Below are 19,768 nucleotides of genomic sequence, written 5' to 3' on the forward strand. Positions count from 1 at the left end.
AAAAAAAAGACTCCAAACACTTCAATATAATAGCAATAGCATTTTATTTACTCACTTATAAATACTAGAGTTTGCAAAGCAGTTAGAAAATATTACTAAAACTTGAAAACTCTTCTAAAACTTTCAGAGATTTTGTTTGAGGGTCAGGGAAGGCTAAGATTATTAGCAAAGACTTAATGCTGCCAACCCATTTGCTAAAACCTAGACCTGGACTTAAACAAGTTAAACAAAATTAAAGCCATGCTAATCACAAAAACTTACCATACAGTTCCTTGCAGGGCTGTCACAGTTAGTCTTTGGAGGTCCAAGAATACCATTTTTAAGTGTTACTCAGCAGAAGTAGCTGGTAATAGTGCAAGTGCTAAAATGCAAAATTCACAATGGTACAGAGTTTGGAGATTATTCTGACTTAAGTGCAGAAAAAAAAAAAAAAAAAAAAAAAAAAGATCTAAGCAACTTTTTGCAGTGGGATATGAACAACAAGCCCGGGACTAATTTTCAGCCTGAGTGTTTGCCAACCCCCCTTTAAAATGTACATTGAGACCTAGATGATTTAATACTGCAATTCGAGTGGAAAACTAAGAGTAGTGCAGTTTTCTAAGAGTAGTGCAGTTTTATCAGCTGTTTAGCTCGTCTATTCACAACTAGAGGTCTATTCACAAACCTCAGTATAATATTCAGTAATTGAGATGTAACTTGAAAACCTAAAGAGGTTAAAAACCTGAGTAAATCCATACTCAGAATAGCTATATAGCTACAGCGCAGCAGTACACTGTATAAGAATATGGATCAATCTTCAGTGGGCTTCAAGTGCAAGTAGGTTAAACAGTTCCTCAAGCTCCTGCCACCCGTGGAAATAATTTTCCAACAATTTCCCCTGAAACATCCTGCTCTTTGTTAAGAATCTGCTTCTTGTTGGCGCTTTTGCACTTGTAGTAAACATTGTTTTCCAGATAAGACTTCTGACAAAATCCACATACATTCATCTAATGCTTTATTCAGCTGGGAAGTCTTTTCTGTGACTAGTTTTAAAAATGAATTTAGAGCTTTCTTCTGAGCTAGAAGTGTTGCAGAACCCTACTTCCCATCAAGGGGGCTGGTCTAAAAATACAGGTTAAAAGCCTGCATCCCCAAAGGAGATGCCACAGACAGAAATACAGCTGACAGTGTTTGTCCCCCCTCCAGACTTCTCATGAACCCCCCCACACGCCAACTCCTGAAAAAATAACTTTCCTTGGTATAGATGCAATCTGGAGGGAACTGCTTACCATTCTAGGTGCAGACACCCAAACTTGTGGGAACTGGATTTTAGATATATACGCATCACTGAACAATGCAAAAATACAATGGCTTAAGGTTGGGTGTCAGGTATCGATACGTGATGAGTGGTGGCTCCATTTGACTTGTCAACTTTTAGAGCATGCTTATCTGAAACAAACCGAATTACTGCAAAAAAAAAAACTTTACAGAAGTTCATCTCAAAAGAGTAAAATTAATTAACTGCTATGAATTCTTTGCATTCAGGGCTGCAAAACAAAGACACATATTACTTAAATCAGTTTTATTTAAGAATTTCCTACAGTGACAAATCTTATAAAAAGCATCCAAACACGAAACTGCAGCAAACAGCATTCTTATGGATATCTTACACAGTGGAGCTTCCACCCTGAAGAGGCACACTGAGCTCGCTAGTGATCTCTGCTGCATGAGCTACTGCAAAGCACACCACAAGCTCAATGTTCTCATCGCAAACCCCATCATCTTCAATTCACATTACCACACTTACAAATCATTAACAGAAAAAAAACACACACCATACAGCATTCACAGCAGTTGACATAAGGGAAAAAAAATACAAATATTCGTTTCACATAAACACATTCAACTAATTGATTAACTAGGTATAAAACCCACTTAAAGTCTTCCACATGTGGATGTCCTTTGAATGCAATAAACACTCGTACTTTATTTGCTATCATTGCTCTCTGCACACTCTCTCACCAAAGCCACAGGATTGAGAGACATCTCGCCAAGTAAAATAAAATCCCATAATGCACCACCAGGTCTCTGCATGCGCTCTCTCCTTTATCTCGCACATACCAGCCCTCTCATGCCTCGGCACCACCATCAATCCCACACAAGGTTTCAAAAGTTCAAACAGCCTTCTGGTTCCATCTCACAGCCTTGCGTTCATAGCGTTGATACGACTCCATGAAATAAAGAGTAGCGGATAAAAATGGAACACCCACCGTCTAAGACGCAGCATGTGCAGTGTGATGAAGTATTCTTGGATGAGAAAGCATGTAGACAGAAGTATTCCTAAGGCAGAATATTTACAGCACTGCTTTCAATGAAGTGCTTCTTCCATACACATTTGAAATGAGATGAACTGCGGAGATTAAATGAAGCCTTCATATCGTACTTTAGTATGGAGGGGAGACAGTGTTAAAAAAAAAAAAAAAAAAAAAAAACAACAAAACAACCAACAAACAAAACAGAAAAACGACACTGTGTTCTCCAGTTGGGGCACTTGGAGATTCTTATGGTGGGAGCAAATTAAAAACAAGAGGGAGAGAATGCTGTTTCTGACCAATGGTTTCCATTTTGAACATGCAAAGAATTCAGGTAGCCGGGAAACAAGGGATAAAGTACTACAGGAGAAACCTTTCCTATTGATTGTAGTGTTAGTTTACCTATCAGGCAAACAGCAGTCCACTTCCAAACATTCAGTATTCCAACAAGTTAAGTAACAAAACTTATAAAATTCCTTTTACCTTTCTTCTTCTTCTTTTTTTTTTTTTACAAAAGAAAAATGTCAAAAATACTGCTGAATATACTGCACATTGAACAAATTGATTTGGAAAACTTTAGTATATATGTAATTTACAGTATACTTACCATGAGTTAGAAAAATTTGACTTCCCACCATAGAGTCAGTATCAGAGCCCACTGCGTCTACATTCCCCAGCCTGACGATTTGGAATCCATGCTTGAACCAAAGCCTCCGTTAAACCCACTGCTGGAGCCCGCGTTCGAGGCCGAGCCCCAGCCTATTGCCGCTCCCGAGTTGGAACCGCCGTAAGAGTTATTTCCTGAACTAAACCCCTGGTTCTGCTCCCGCTGCATGTTGCCTTGAGGCTGGTTGTTTCCCGACGGCCCTGACTGGTTCTGCTGGCTGGCCAGCATGCCCATCATTCCCCAGCTGCTCTGCAGGGCTGCCTGCGCTGCTGCCATCATGGCAGGGTTGATGCTAAAGGCTCCGAAGTTCATTCCCCCACCCATGTTACTGCCCTGGTTGTTACCCAGCCCTCCCCCGCCTCCCCTGCTGTTGCCAAACCCCCCCTGATTCCCAAAGCCTCCCGGATTACCACCAAATCTTCCACCTCTCTCTAACTGTCTATTGCTATTGTGCTTAGGTTCAGCATTGGATATATGTACGCTGATTCCTTTAATGATCAAGTCCTCTCCACAAAGAGATTGGGCAACCTATAAGAAATAAGGGATTAATTAAATATAGGTTATTCTTTTTGATTTAAAAAACTATCAGCAGTATAAGACAAAAAAAGCCCACAAGATTCTGAGCAGATATTTAACCTGCAAAAGAAGTGTACGTATACTTAATCCAATTTGAGGTGTTTTATCTTCACACTTGCTACTGCACTAAGTGCAGAGTACAATCAGTCTGTCCAAAAGCATCTGAGTAACCCTACATAATGCCGTAGATCAAGTCAAGCTAACACCACTGGAATTAATGAGGCAGTGGACAAATGTTTCATGTGGCATTCCAGATACAAACACACTATCAAGCTGAAACACAGGTTGCCTGAATTTGAGGTTAAAATATTTTAACTTACCTGATCATCTGCAAACGTAACAAAAGCAAAAGCTCGGAAGGGTTTAGGAATGAAGACATCTACCACTTCTCCATACTGAGCAAAGAACTGCCGGAGATCATCTGCTGTCATGTCATCAGTGCAGCGCCCAACGAACACTTTTCTGCTGCGCAAAGGTTCGTCAGGACTTTGCTGAAGAGAATTGAAAAGAGCAATTAACAAAACTCACAATTACTCGAGAATTGAGCAACTTTCCCATAAGGGCCCCTTTTAATCTAGCCTGTCCTACAGACTGACAAGGAAGTTTGGAAGTTTAAGACTTAAGACGTTCTGTTCAGAGAGTACACTCTGCACCCTGGTGCAGATCAACTGTTGCTACCCTTGTTTCCAGTTAAGGACAGTGACAAAGCCAGTGCAGGACACGTCATTCTGCTGTATGCAACTGCGTATACACACAGGAAATACACAAACAGAAGCTTTGGATTTGGTTCCCAATTCAACAAAAGGCTCATTCTGACCTTTCCTAAGTTGTACATTCTGCCTCCTTTATTCTCCATTTATTCACACAGCAGACAAGTTAAACAGGTCCTGCTCGATGGTAAAACATGTTATTTTCAGGTTTCTATCCGTACTCAGTTCCCTGATGTAACTATTTCCCCAACACTGCTTTTCACTCCCTGTCCACCCACGTCCTCGTTATTTTCTTTCCCTACTCTCACCTGTCCTGTCTATTCACAGACTCAAAAGTCACATCCAAGAAGGGATGGTTAATCTGTTCATCTGCTCACTTAACACAGTTGCTAAAAAAAAAAAAAAGTGTACTTGTGAACGTTTGATAAAATAAAATTGGCAACATGAAAGTACCTTCGAATTGGGAAGCTTACAGTCACACCATCTTCCATCTATCATGTGTCGCTGAGACATTACTTTCACCTGGGTTTCATAATCCGTAAACCGAACAAAACCAAAACCTTTTGAGTGACCAGTTTTAATATCCTTCTTAACCTAAGATTAAAAAAAAAAAAAAGCAGACTTTTAAAAAGAACACAGTAGTGTGCTTGTATTTGTGACATAACAGTCAAACTATTTATGAGTCATCTCCTCTATCACCCTTGATACTAAGATCACCAGGAAAGAGTACATACAAAGTTTTGATTACCCCCTTGCATGCAAAGCATCACAGAATGTTGGGGACCCTGAAAGAATATCTAGTCCAATCCCCCTACCTGTTCCTAGTGAACTAACTCTAAAGCTCTGTAGTCTCAGCAGAGGCCTGTGATGCCTACAACTTTAAATTTATTCCAGTTGCTTTGAGCCCAAATATTAGCATACTAAAACAACATAACCCAGAACAGGATACAAATATTTTGTAGCATTGCAACAGCATTGCCAAATGTTCTGTTTGAGCAGTGCAACTGCCAAAGGGGTAAACAGGCATGGCTGCACAAAAGGCTTTTTTGTTACATGGCTGTAACAAAAGGTACAGAACATAAAGAACAAACTGAGTGTCCCGGGGTCAGGTGAGATCCCCCCTTTTGTGAGGATAAAAATATCCCGCATGAAAAGAGAAGACAAGAAAACTGCAGCAAGCTTGTCTCGTGCTAACAAAGTAGTGCTAACACAGGAGTAGCCACCTGCTTGGAACGTGCTGTTCCTGAATGAGTTTATTAAAAAGTTCTGTTTGAAAGTTTATCAGGCTTGTAAACGCTCCCATCACAACAATCTCCAGTTCCTTAACAGATACATATAAACACACACATATTTAGCTGCAACAATTAATAACTAATATAAATTAAAGAGCTCATAAAAAACCCCGTACCATTAAGTCCACCTGCATGAATTACCACTTCCAAAGACTCCTGTCTCTGTACCTACGCAAGCCTGCAGCTACAAAGCTCATGGAACAAAACACCGCCTAGGAACAGACACGCTGCTTCAGATCTGCTCTGAAATTACATGACTCCATTTCTTTCCACTGGCTTCATCTGAGGACTCCTTTCTGAATAACATCCCTCCTTACTTGAACTGCAAAAGGATTTTACCTGCACCATGAGAACTTCTCCAAACGTACTGAAGTATTCCTTTAAGTCTTGCTCAGTGGTTTTCCAGGGTAAACCTAGGACTATCAAATCTGAAGTCTTCTGTACTGCTCGTTTTACTTTCACGGCTGACGATGCATCTGTTTCATCCATTTTTCTCTTATTATCTGAATATAAAGATGTTCATTAGAAAGCATCCTCCTAAGTCTGGAAATTGCTTCCACTAATTATGAACAGCACGGTATAAAACCATAGACTACAATGAGAAAAAGCAGGCTAGATAAACAAGTGCTTGCTGCTGGTGCTTATTATGATGATCCATAGCCAACTGTCTGCAAGTATTAAGAGAAAAAAAAAAGAACAGTCTACATTTAATTCCTCCTCAAAAATGTAACCTGAGTTTGTGTTATTTTACTAAAGTACCATCCAGTAACACTCAGAGTCCTACAAGGACATGGACAAGTCAAGTGTTTGAAACAAGAACTTTAAAATAAATTTTTGGAGGGAATGTATGTGCATGTGTCAGGCTGCTCTTCTCCTGAGCGTCTTTCAAAAAGTACCTCTGACCAAATCATGGCTTGAAGAGAGGCCCTACCTGTGAGTACACAGCAGTCTTCAGAAAGTCTGTATTAGACTGCAAACTCTTTCAAAGATAATGCACAACTTTGTTACGATAGTGCCTCCGCAGCTAGAGAATTAAAAAGACTACTGCACATCTGAAAACTCAGTGGAGTCAACTTTACTCTGCAGGACAGACACGTGATTAAAGTCACGGCACTTCTGTAAATCAGGTTTCAAAGCAGCCGCTGCCATGTTACATTAGCAGCAGCGCACGTGGACCTCTTCACTACAACCGTACGCTCGCCCCAAAGCCTGAAGGAGCACTGACAAACCTTTGGGGTAATTAACGACATAGACCAGGTTCCCCCAGCCCGCCTCTGGGGCGTGCAGGATCCCCTCGACCAGCCGGACGCCCCTCATGCACTGCGACACCGGGTTCCTGTAGCGCAGCCCGCAGGCCCCGGGGAACTGTGCCGTGACGGTGGACAGCAGCACGGTGCCGTCGTCCTCCGAGGGGATCTCGATGGGCTCGTCGTTCTCATCCTCCGTCACCCGGATATACTCCGACATCTTCGCGGGGACTCACTGCGGCGTGCAAGGGGGGGGGGGGGAAGAGCCATAAGCGACCGCCCTCAGCGTCCCGTGGCGCTCCCCGTTCTGCCCTCACGGTGCCACCCCCCCCGTGTTTCCCACGGGACGCCCTCGGCCCCCGCTCTCGGCCCTGGCCCCGCCGTACCCAGGCCCCACGGCGGCGGCTGCAGGGGCCCGGCGAAACTTCCCCCAAGGCCCGGGGCCGGGCCCAGCCGCCGGGGAAGGGCTGAGGGGAGCCCCCGAGCCCTCCAGCGCCCCGCCTGCCGGCAGCCTCGAAGCGAGGGGACCCCCGAGCGCTCGCTGCTGCTCACCGGGCACGAAGGGAGCGGCGTCTCCGGGAGCCCTGTGCCGCGCAGCGCCCCGCCGCCCTCCGCTGCCGCCGCACAAAATGGCGGCCGCGGCCCCCCTCAGAGGCCGGGCCGGGCCGCGGGGCGAACCACCCGCAGCACCGGGGGGGGTAAGAGGGGGAGAGAAACAGCGCGGCGGGGGCACGCCTGGCTGCGGGGAGCGCTACGGGACCGGGGCTGCGGCTCGGCTCGGCTCCATCTGAAACGGCAGACAACGGAGCCGGGGCGGCGGCAGCAAACGGAGAAGGGGCGGCTGCCGGTAGTGCTGCCCCTCCCCGCGAGGCACCGGTGGTACGGCCCGGGCCGCGCCTGCGTCGCGCGCGGGGCTACGGGAAGGGGCGGCGGCCGCCTCAGAGCCCCCTCACAGCCCCCATGGCGGCCGGGCCACCCCCCTGAGGCGCCCTCCTGCCCGCCCTGTGAGGAGCTGCCTTAGCCAGGCCGGCCGGCGGCAGCTCGGTTCCGTGCTCAGAATTCGTTAATCAATCCCCCCAGGTGATTTGTTCTCGCCTCCCTCCCCCGGACGGGGGAAGCGGTGGGGTCAGAGCGGCGTCCTGCTATGGCCTGAGGTAAAATAGTTTTTGGGAGTGGTGGAAGTTTTTAAAGAAAGGTGTAGGAGTTTTAACGCTGTCCTTTAGTACTTAAGGTTTGCCATAGCACGACTTAGTGCCAGACAGAATCTCCTCGCTTAATGGAGAGGCTCAGCAGTTAAACCTCAATATACAAACTATCAAATTTAGGAACTCCAATGGCCAAGGCACACTCATGCCACTTTTCTGACACTTATAAAAGCCGTGAGAAGAGCCAGCTGCGCGTTTTCCCAAGCTGCAGTCACAGCTGCCAGCTAGGCTGCAGGGCTGACCCTGATCTGCTCCATACAGGTGGTGCAGAACAGCCACCTGAGAGAGAAAGGTGCCAGGAACATGGTGATTGCCACCTGGCCTGGTTCCTTTTATAAGACTGATCTGTTTTTGGTACCATAATCCTCAAGATAAACTCCACAGTTGTGTACTTCACAGCGATAACACCGTAAAGCTACAAATTGGTAGCTATTCTACAGTTCTAAATACTTCATGTCTGGATAATTGCCATTTCACATCTCCAAATTATTTTATTCTGATACTTCACTAAATAAGCATATCTGGTCCATTAATCAGTCACATTAGTTGCAAGTTACAGCAGAGACATCTGTAACACAACCCGTTCCTGCTTCAAGATACGAACGGGAAGCCACCCAGGGTGGTTGGTGGCAGGATTGTGAAGTCCTGCCTGCCATCACCATCGGGTGAGAGAAGAGTGTACTGCAGGGCTTACTCCAACCAGCTCAGCACTGGGACCTAACCAGTGGGCTACGCCATGCCACCTTTATGAAAATAATTCCACCACCACCTTACACCTCCTGGCTTCCCACCTGGTCCCTTGTGCCACTCCTCCAGTCCACATGTGGGGTATGTGACCTTCCTTGCGTTGCTCCTAAAAAATAGAAATAAGAAATCTTATTGGTAAAGATAGAGACCCTACTGCTAAGAAAGGCTAATCCAGTCCCTTGCATCAATCTATACAGAACTCCTGAGTATTTCAGATTCCCACTGAAGATTTCTTGGAAAAGTAGGCTGCAGCACCACTGAAACCTAGCTCATCTATGCCCTCGTTACCTTAGTCTCAGCCTTATTTAATTACCCTTTCCCACTAGAGTTCTAAGAGGACCCAACAATACACAGGCTAACAAGATAAGCTTGTGCTCCACCTAAGCAGGAGAAATTCCTACATTTTCTAGCTATCCACAATACACATCCCAAACCCAGTTCTGGCGCTGCCAAGTCAGCACGGAGGCAGCCGGCGTTGTTTGAACACGTTGTGAGGACTGAGTGTAATTGCAGCATGTCAACATTACCTACTGCACTATTTCAAGTCAAAGCTATAGTTTAGCAATCATGCTATTTGAAGAGGTTGTCATGGCATTCAGCCAAAGTGACCTCTATCTAACAAATCATCTGGTGGTAATTTCATTAATGAGCAGAATAAGCATCAACTCTGAACTAGATTCTGTGCAGGCAGGAGCCTGGAGAGAGCAATGAGCTCGATGCAGCTTGCTGCCTGTAATACAGGCAGGGGAAGGAGGGTAATTACTCACAGAGACTGTTGCCTCTGGAGCTTGTTCCTCAGTTTTTGCTACAAACAAGCTTAAAATTAAACAAATGTGACTATCCATTTACTGTAAAAACTGGGATTCTTACAGTGCTTTCCTTCTGTTGCTTAGCTTTATGATTAGATTTAAGTTAAGCAATTAGCAGTAGTATTGCTCTTGAAGTAACTACACCAGTGGGCACGCAGCTAGTTAATTCACCAGTTCTCTCACACTGGCAATTCACAGTGCCCATGGGTGCAGACAAATGCAATACCGTGGTACTCGCCATCATGTATATTGAGTTAAGTGTGCCCACAGGCACAAAACAAAATGCAATACAATAACTATTTGCTGCTCTAGGTTAAGCGTGCTCATGGGTACAAGCAAACTGAGTGTAATGATCAGCTGTTCACTCTCCCCAAAGCACTTGGGGTGGAACATCAATGGGCATCTAAATATAACCTCATGATAAAAGGAAGAGACAAACCAACAAAACGGGTACTGATAAACAGGGAGTGCTCGGGCCTATTTCTAATTTTAGTTAGATCAGTAAAAAAAGATTTAAAGAACCTAGCCTGGCTTTGCCAATAGTTTATAAGCTGCATCTCTCACCCTTACTCAGTGGGAATCTCTTCTTCACATCAAGTATCTCCTGCTTTGCTCTGAGTGGAAGGATGATGATCACATTTACGCCTCTCCGGGCACAAAACAAGCATTCTCTGCAGAAAAGTCTGAGCAACTTAGAAACATTGCATTCTCTGTGATGGTTCTCATTCTACATACGTTTAGTGAGAAAAAAAGAAAGAGAGCTATATTGTCACTATCCCAAGGACATGCCTGTAAGCAGCCTGCATCCTTTAATCAGCCTTCCCCTGCTCCTTCATAAGCAGTGTCCTCTCTGCCATGTGCACCAAGTAGAGCCCACCCTGGATGTAGTAACTGAAAGGAGCAGGTCACCCTTCGGTTACGTATTTCTTTTTGTCATTTAAAGCCATTTGAGCCTCCAGTTAAACAGGCTGTATATCACAGATACCATTCCCCTGAAGGAACAGGATCAGTAGTATTTCATTTTCCTAGCTACAGTTGAAAATCCGTTCACACACATGCAAAAGAGAGAGCAGTGTTTTACAATACTGATCTTCCTCGGAAAAAGCTGTCACCACAAGGACATTTGCAATAATTACTTCCTCCCTTCCCCAGAAATGCCTACCATAAGTAGAACTTTCCACACACAAGCAAAGGAGAATGAAATAAGCATATGGAATAAAAGCAATCAAGAACGTTAACTGTGAGCTCCCCAGTACGGATTATCCATCTCACCAGACCTTTTTTTTTTTTTGTCTCTCCATGCAGAGAAGACACAGAGCCATACCTTACAGAGCCAAAAGCACACCAGTCCCAGCCCCTGCTACCAGGCTGCTGATGTTCTGCCTCCTCTCCAGCTCCCAGCAGGCAGGAACAGTCCCACCATCACAAACCCACTGTGGTGGTGTTAAATCACTCCCTGTCCCTGAGGGGTTGTTAAAACATTAAAGTGTTTGTTAGTCTTCACTTTTTTTTTTTTTTCTTTAAGCCTTAAATGCTGAACCCAATCTCACATCAGCTTTGCAGTAGTTTTACAAAGGAGATCACAAACATTATTCAACTCAGTTCATTTGCAAGTTATCAATGTAAAAATTTACTAATACCTAGCTGCCTAAAACAACTACTTACAGAAAGGCTTCTGTTAAACAAAACAAGCAGCTTCCGCCCATGTAAAGTACCTGGAAAGATCACTTAGTCCATTGTTCTCACAGCAACGCTCCTCCTAATCCCTTTAGTTAAAGCAGCTTCTGAGACTTCATTACAGTGCCTGACACATTTCAGGCAATTTTTCCCATGATCCTAAAAAGCCATGATTTCAATTACCTCAATTTTAATGGTTTAGTCCTGTTCCTTAAAGGGGCAGGGTTTCCTCCTTCCTTATTTTATGTCCTTATTTACTTAATTCTCCCAAAACTGATTAAAACTGATTTTTTTTTTTTTTTAAGCACACAGCAAATGCAGTTGAAGTCAGATTTTTTTTTTTATATGCTCAACTCTTGTAGAGACCTAGAAGGACTCAGTGCCCATCAGCCTGGGTCCTTTCAGCACTAGTAGTAGTTTTGAAAGAAAGAAAGAAAAACAAAACAAAACAACAACAAAAAAACCACCACCACCACCACCACCACCAAAACAAACAAACAAACAAACAAACAAAAAAAAACCCTTTGTCCATATTTCCCTAACTGAAACCCTACGTAGAGTCACTGCTGTGTCTTGTTTTACCACCAGACTTTGAGTGTTAGTGGAGGAAGAAACAATCCAAATAGGCAGTGAAGGTATCTGAGAGAGGGGCTGACTAGATCGATGTGGTTGTGTCTTGGAAGCAGCTGGGGTCAGCCACCCAGGTGTGGTGGTGCCCCATGGCATACAGAGGGGTGCACCTGGCTGGGAGCTCTGTGAGGGAGGAAAATCACTGTGTGGTAGTTGGGACCTAGCACTGGTGACAAAAGACCCTCTGAGCTCCCAGGGGTACTGGTGGCAAGTGGGTGCTGACGGCTGCCTTTGCTCCGGAGCTGCAAATAGCTTCAGAAAGCAGGTGGAAGCCATGGAAGCAGGAGTGGTGCTTCTGTTGGCTGTGCACAAATGGCCTTCTTGTTGCAGCGAGCAAGCAGCAGTGCTGGAGCTTTTTCTTACGGCTCCTGCTGACGCGGTTACTAATTCTTGCCTATTAAGGCAAAAGTAACCCACGGTAATGCCAGAGCAGTGCTCTCAGGAAATGCTTTCCCTGATTTTGTGCTCTAGGCTCCCAGAAAAATGCCAGCTAATATACAGGCAGAGCAAGGCTAGCATAAAATATCACCCACTTGTTTTAGCTCGCAGAATTAGGAGCAGACACGGCATACTTGGAGGATTTAAGTTAGTGGAGTTTGTCATTGTGATTATATACAGGAGTCTTGCCTTTAGAAGCTGAAAATCAAGGTTCAAAGCACAGCACCAGGTAGTATCTGACATCTTCACCATCTTGTTTGATTGGTACCTGTGGGAACTGCCAAATGTTTGCATCTTGTACACAGAGAATGCAAAAATTAACTTCATTCTGTTTTGTTTGGCAGAGTCACATCACACCATCTGCAAGTCACCTCCCTAGTCTTTCTGGACCATCCACAGCAGAGCCTGGGAAGATTTTCCACCCGTGATTCTCAGAGGAAGCTAGTCAGTTCCCAGAGCTAAGTTCCTGGTGAAGATGTGGCAGGTATCTTCCAAAGGAATTTGTTGTCTTTTACAGTATACTGGAGCTGGGATTCAGAGATTTTTTTTTTCTTCCCCCCCCCTCTAGATTTTCTAGTAACTCCCAGCACAGGAGTGGAACTTCCATCAAAACATATTATCATAAACCAAAGCACTAAATCCACAGATGGGGAGCTGTGAGAGCTAGCTTCAGGTCCTTAAAATTGCAATTGTTGGTGTATGACAGAGACCCTAAATATTGAATACAAACATTAGCATTTACACTGGAAGGTAGAAATAGAATCCTCCAAAGGCAAAGCCATAGGTGGCTTGGGGAAGCTGTAGCTACTGTTCCTGTAAGATCTGGAATAATGTGAAGGGCAACTTTGGAAGAGTTTATTTAAAAGCTATTTTGTAGCATTTTCCTTTTTTTTTTTTTTTTCCCTTTTTTTTTTTTTCTTTTATCTTAAGGGGTGGGCAGAAAGGCAGGGTATTTTTTCTTGCTGTTTCTGAACCATGCACACTGAAGCAAGAGCTCAACTGTAAGACAAAGACTGTTTTTAAAATGGTTTGGTTGTACTGCCTGCTTGGTGATATTTTTTGAAGTACATTTGCTGAAGATTTATGTAAAATCTATCTTTTGTCTACTTAAAATACGTCAAATGGATGTACAGGGCAAAATTTAATGCATATGGGTTTTCATTATTTTAAATCATTTGCAATATAAGTGATTTACTGTGACATCAAACATTTGTTCTTTGGCTGTCCACCATAAATTGAGGTCCACCCAAATTTCCACTCCTAGCTATATTTCTGCATCCCTCCCCCAGTATCTATAACCTCAGTTCTGTGATTCTTCATGTAAATGACTTTCAACAAGGAGAGGAGGAGAACACATAATTTGCCTTAATACAGGTAATTTTGAAAGAAGAGCGAGACCTTTACATGAGAAATAGGTGACAGCTATGGAAAGGGGAGAACTAATGCATGTAGAAGACAAAGTCATTCCTGATGAGAGTGGTGAGAGCTACTGATCAACCAGATGTGACCAAATGGACTTTTTGTGCAGTTGAAACTGCCAGGGATGATAGACTTCTACCTTTTGCTTTCTGAGTTTTTTCATGTCTTTTTAGCATCGTTACATTTGTAATACAATTAATCCAACCCCAACCAGTTAATCTGAGGTAAGCCAGTTTGCCCAAGGTCATTCTGAAAGTCCATAGTGCAAAACTGGTGACATGTGACACCCAGAACTGTGCTCTCATGACAAACCTTCTCCTAACAGCTGTAAAAGCCTTGAGACACTCAGACTTGTTGAAAGACCTTGTGGGAAACCACATTCATTATAGCTTTTACTGGTTGTGTCATGTCAGTTAATAGGACACAGACCTTTGGACCCATTGGTAGCCTGTATTTGAAGCCTTCCCAGTTCAGTAGTTACTGAAAATTGGTGCTACATGGTAGCTCTTCAGCAGCCTACACTACAGGGATTAAACACCTGAACTCAGCCCAGTTTTTCATCCACGGATGTCTTCTCAAAACCTACTAAGTTAGCAGACTGTGTTGAGATTCTAATTTCTATCCACTCAATTGAAAGACAGTTCAGTTTGAACCAAACATATTCTTGCAGGCTTCCCCCACCTATACCACATATCTAAGCTTTGCCATGACTCCTTCTCACTGCCTAAGGATTTCACTATTATTGCCTACTCCTGCCTTTTTAATAAGGCATCCCAAATTTGAACTACCTAAAGATTTGTAGCAATTCTGAATGATATTATAAACTTCAGCAACATCCTGAAGGCAATCTCGCTTCTGACATCCAGACTATCTGCCCAATTCTACAGCTACAACTGTCTGACAATCACCATTTACATATTTGATGTCTTTCCCACAATGCTAGTCCTAAATAGCCCTGCCAATTATCTTAATCCTGAAGTCAGAGCAGGTTTAGATGCTGTGGTGGGCCTGCATGTGCTCATCTTCATTCTAGCCTCCAGTGGCTCTACTCCTGCAAGATCCAATTCAGAAAAATGTTAGCACAGCTCTGATTTATGTGCAAAAGTGCAAAGGAGAGCAGAAGCTTTTAGTATCTTGGGAAGTGGTTAGGAATTAAGGCCAAAGAAAGGACAGTCATGTCCATTATATCCTTAAAAAAAAATAAAAAAAAATTAGACCGAAAGTCCTGGCTGCTGAACCGTGCCTGGGCTGGCAGATGTTCACAGCTCTCTTGGCAGATACTGTAGAAAGCTAATGGGCCCATTTAGATCCCCTCCCTTACACAGTGGCATTGAGATGGTTTTGCAGTTGCGAGGTAGGCCTAGCAGGGCTGTAATAACAATTTCAGCATTTTTCCTGAAATGAAGTTAGGGAATACATTTAATATTTTAACAGCTCCGCTGATCTCAACAGGAATCTCCACTGAACCTAGCACATCATTCCAGATGTGGCTGAGGGAAGGAAATCTCATGTGAAGTGCAAGGCTGACACCTGGAGGGGACTGCTGAGCTGCAGCTACGCGAACCTGGAGGAGTCAGGCAGGGATTCAACACACAGCTTGGGTTAGGAAAGCTCAGAGGAGATGGCAATATCCTAGGTTTTGGAACTGCTTTTTTGTAGTGAAGGTGTACTTTAGATATTCTTCCCTCTCCCCTTTTCTAACAAAGAAAAATCCAGATTTCTGTTTCAGATTTTCCATGTATATTTTTAGGAGGGGAGAAGAACAAAGAAGCAGACTCTGGATCACCCAGTTCTTCACTTCTTCCATGTTCAGGAATACTTAGATCAAAAGTTATCTGTCCCAGTAAGCTGCTACAAAATGCAGGGTTAGTTTTTCAGTCGTTTATCATGAAGTCTTTGAATCACTACATGTCAGTAGTGATTCTTTCTGCTGCTTCTTCACTATTTGTATAACCGTGCTGTGAGTTTCTGGAGTACAGACTTGCAGGGCAATTCCTGCTGTCACAGCTGAAGCTGGCAGGATTGTGTTAGGTGCAGCATGGTCTTTTCATGTCTGGCTCTGTCAGCATGCACGGTGAGGCTTTTCTTGAAGCTGACCTAATCAAGGAAACACAAGACAGCTTCTGGGACGAAGTCTTCGTGCCTTTGGAGGTTTGCTTCCCAGCCTGGCAGTCACCCATTCACAGCACTTACTCAAACCTTCTCAGTAATCTTTCTTCTCTGCCAGGAATCATCTCAGTATTTGTGAAAGCTGTTTTTTCTCGATCTAATTTTAGAATATGTTAATATATGAGTTATTTACTGAGCTGGCATTACCATACACTTAGTATCTCAGGAACCCAAAGATTATATGTCCATTACATCTTCTTAATTCTATTTGTCATTGCCAGTGTGGTTCCACTCACCATTACATTTGCTTAGCAATAAATAGTTGTTTATAGAAATGGCCAAAAAATTACACTTATTTTCAGAATTCTACTAATTCACCTGCAGCATACCTTCCTCAGCCTCCATATGTCTTCACTGGTATACCTCGATCCTAACTGACTACGTATCTTTCTCTTCTAGCCATCAGACCCATAAAATATCACCAATATTAAGTTCACCCTGATGAGCATACTAAACTACTCCACGTACATTCCCCACACAGACCAGCTTCATCAGTGAGCTTGCTTCATCAGAATACTTGCTTGCTCCAGGCAATGGGGAGTAGAAGAGAGGCAAACTGCCAACTTCAGCAGTAAGTCAAGACATTCAGTGTGCTGGGGGTGCTTCTTTTCAGCCCTGAAACCTGAAAAGTATAACACCATCCCTACGGCTCCTGTTTCTCCAGCATTTATTAACAGTGACATGATTCTAAAGAGGCAATAACATCTTTCCTCCTCCTCCACCCCAACAATATTGCTGAAGCTGGATTGTCAGTTATGCTGAATTATACTGGATCACATGTGGTTATTCAGCAATGTAGACAAATACCAATTCAAGATCAAGGGTGAACTGTGGCCACTAAACTTGTTTCACTTGTGACTCATTCCAGACTTAAAACCTGGCTCTCGCTGACATTTTATTAACCCAATTTGTCATCCTCCTAACCCCCATTATCCAACCCAGGCAGATTATTTACTTTGAAAAGATGTGTAGATAGAATCCACACAAATCTTAAATAGATCCAGGTGCCATAGCTAAATTCCAGAGGGAGCTATGGTCATAAGATATATGTGCTAGTCGAGTAACTTATATCCTAGATACTTTCAAACTCAGTGACATTCTCACTGTTTAGATATTGTCTGGACTGTCACTCTTACAAAGCAGCGAGCAGCCTGGCACATTCTTCAGGTCCGTGCGTGGTCCTAAAGTGATCAGGAAAGGTAAATTTAAGCATATATTTAAAGACATGCTAAATATACTCCTGTTTTGGAGTCTGAATCAGTGAATAGCCCCTCCTCAGCCACTCCCTTTGAATCTTTGTATTTGTCCCAAAATAAAGCATTCAAGCCAAGAAACAGCTTGCTAGCTTCTAGAGAATTCATCATTTCCAGTTTGCAAGCTTGAGGAGAGAAATCCAGGAAGCATCAATAAATCCACTCTGACAGCAGAGTAAAGCACTGCAAAAGGAGTAACATGTCAGTGATGTGACTTAATTTCCCAGAGAAAGATCATCTTCTTTATAGGTGAAATAAAAGTGCCAGCAAAGTCAAACAGCAGGAATTGTCACACTTGATTGACTCTCAGGACAAAAAATAAAAAGGCAAGGTAAATTATGTGTTTTTACATATAGCAGGTAATAACATACACTGAGAACCTCTGCACAGCAGTATGATAAAGGCATGTGTTCCCACATCAGCATTCATTTAATCAGCATGTTTTAAACAAAATGAAGGTTACGTGCCAAGGAGCTTTACGATTTGGTGGGATTCACAGATTGGACATGAGGGGGCAGTCTTATCTGCAGTTTATTGATGGCAAAACTCTGCTGTGCAATATCGAGGCAGGGTCATTATGGGCAGTTTGCTTTGGAGTCCCAGGTTGCAATGTCAAGATCTGGAGCTTTGCCTCTTTCCAAACAAGGGTCTCATCCAGGCTTTTCAGATGTCTTTATTCAAAGCTGAATACGGTCCCTTTAAATAAGCAGAGATCTCAGTCCGAATGGGGAATGAAGCCCAGGCTACCAACAGTTATGAAACCTCTCTTTTTGAGCTTACAGGCTTAGGGGCCGCTGCTACACTCTGAGGTTAATAATCAGTTTTAATATTCACTTAGGGGGCTGTAAAAAAAGAATGAAAATTTCCTAATTTGAAAATGGACTTGATTGGCAGCTTTATTATCTCTGTAAGGTGCGTGGCATTCCACACAATCAAGTCGTTTTTTAAAATAATCTCACTGCTTAAGTCGTACACGCTGCTAATTGCATTTTAATAAGTCTCTTTAAAATCTTTCCATATTTTTTAATATCCTAATATTAGATAAGTGATTGCTGGGGACACTGGAGGGCACTGAAGTTTATAGAAAGAGGAACACCATAATGAAGCTTTATTGGGATGGCATCACCAAACAATTGCTGTGATAGCAACACTCCCAAGCCTGGAAAAGTGCCAAACATTCCCCCTGGAACTGACTCAGACACTAGCCTCTCTGGCTCAGGACTGACGCAGAAAATGGATGCTTTCTGGTTCATAAAATGGCCTCTTTCCGGCTTGGAAATGACTGAGGAACTGTCCACTTTTGATTTGGAAAGAACTTGGGAGCTGGTGTTTCTCCATAGAACAAACAACTTTGAAACTCACCTCTTCTGCTTTGAATTATGGCTTGAAACTAACTATAAGATTTTTTATTTTTTAATTTGACTAGGATGAAATAGAAGGCTTTTTTTCTTCCTTTAAAAAACAAACAAACAAACAAACAAAAAACCATAGCTCCATCCAATAGCAGAGGTTGTGAAAAGCTTCAATGGGAATTAGAAAACCACTTCTTTCAAGTGGAAAGATAACCTTCCATCTCAAAGATCAAACCCAGTTAAGATGGAGAGTATTTGGAAAAAAAATACTACAGCATGGGGTCATTGGGTTTCTATACCTTATGCAGGGAAGATGGAAGAGCATTCAAGAATACCAGCAGTGACACAGACTTGATCACTCTAAAATTAAAGAAAAAACTCTATAAAGACAGTTGGACTGAACTGACAAATTCTAGATTCAAACACTCCAAACTACAGAGAATTTCAAACTCCCATTCAAGCTGGACCCTGCACGCGCATCCACAGGGTCAGCTATTGCATCAGTTACAAGCCAGTGGTGCAAGAAGGTGCCCCACAACATCTCATATGAAGTGTCCAACGCTTTTCTGTCTGAATTCTGCCTTTGGATTCAGTGCTGTGTTCCCTATCTATGCCAATTGTGTTTCTCCCAATTACGACTGGCGGACAATTGATGTCATTTTCAGTGTCATTTAGTAGCATCATCTATGTAGAAAAAGAGGAAAAAAAGTAATCCCAAATTAACACAGCCAGAAGCCAAATTAACATAATGTAGAAGACAGCATAACTGGCTTCTGTGAAACTTCACCAAGATAAAGGGACATTTTTTGCCAAAACAAAATGGAAATGCCAAGTTTTACATTATACTGTATTTTGTCCTCTGCAATTCCAGTTTATTGGGGCCTTGGATTAGAAAATTCTTTTGAGAACAAGTGACTAATACATTGCCTGTTCCTATATATTTTATCCTTAATCTCATCCTCTGAAATCATACTATAATAAATCACAATGTCAATTTTGTTTTAAGAAATATAGAGCTTCCAGTAGTTTCCTAGTGGCAAAGAAAATGTTCTATCTTCTTAAAGATTCAAAACCTAGGAAACATAAACAGAGAGTGCTTAATTGACTTTTTTCTTTTAAGTCTCAATATTCAGGTTGTTTTGCAGAACCCAGCTATATGAGTTTTAATACTTGAAATGGGCAATACTGATATAAATATCTTGCATTAGTTTGTTTGAAAGTGAGCCATTTTCTTACTAACTGAAGATCTGTTTGTCTATCCACATATTTCTTCTGTACATCATCAG

General features: G+C 42.9%; 1 protein-coding gene across 2 annotated transcripts; it reads right to left on the reverse strand.

Moving 5' to 3' along the window:
- Positions 1–1,546: 1,546 nt before the first annotated feature.
- Positions 1,547–7,399, reverse strand: TARDBP (TAR DNA binding protein). Of its 2 annotated transcripts, XR_004254124.1 has the most exons (7): positions 7,336–7,399; positions 6,766–7,018; positions 5,876–6,039; positions 4,698–4,838; positions 3,855–4,025; positions 2,899–3,486; positions 1,547–2,389 (listed from the first exon to the last, which is right to left on the reverse strand). XR_004254124.1 is itself a non-coding variant. In XM_032201531.1 (6 exons), the coding sequence occupies exons 2-6, from the start codon at positions 7,001–7,003 to the stop codon at positions 2,956–2,958; spliced, it is 1,245 nt and encodes a 414-aa protein (XP_032057422.1). In that variant the 5' UTR covers positions 7,004–7,018; positions 7,336–7,399; the 3' UTR covers positions 1,547–2,955. The 2 variants fall into 2 exon arrangements, 1 of the variants encoding a protein (XP_032057422.1); XM_032201531.1 differs by having other exon boundaries at positions 1,547–3,486.
- Between the last annotated feature and the right edge of the window lie 12,369 nt (positions 7,400–19,768).

This window comes from Aythya fuligula, chromosome 21, assembly GCF_009819795.1.
Source record: "Aythya fuligula isolate bAytFul2 chromosome 21, bAytFul2.pri, whole genome shotgun sequence".
In the NCBI taxonomy this organism is placed as follows: Eukaryota; Metazoa; Chordata; class Aves; order Anseriformes; family Anatidae; genus Aythya; species Aythya fuligula.

Bases quoted from the DNA above. Each gene is read 5' to 3' on its own strand.
- TARDBP (XM_032201531.1), bottom strand. From the start codon at position 7,003: ATGTCGGAGTATATCCGGGTGACGGAGGATGAGAACGACGAGCCCATC. The intron at 4,839-5,875 runs GTAAAATCCTTT...TTTTAATCTTAG, and splicing joins GAGAAGTTCTCATGGTGCAG to GTTAAGAAGGATATTAAAAC. The intron at 3,487-3,854 runs GTAAGTTAAAAT...TATTTCTTATAG, and splicing joins TTACGTTTGCAGATGATCAG to GTTGCCCAATCTCTTTGTGG.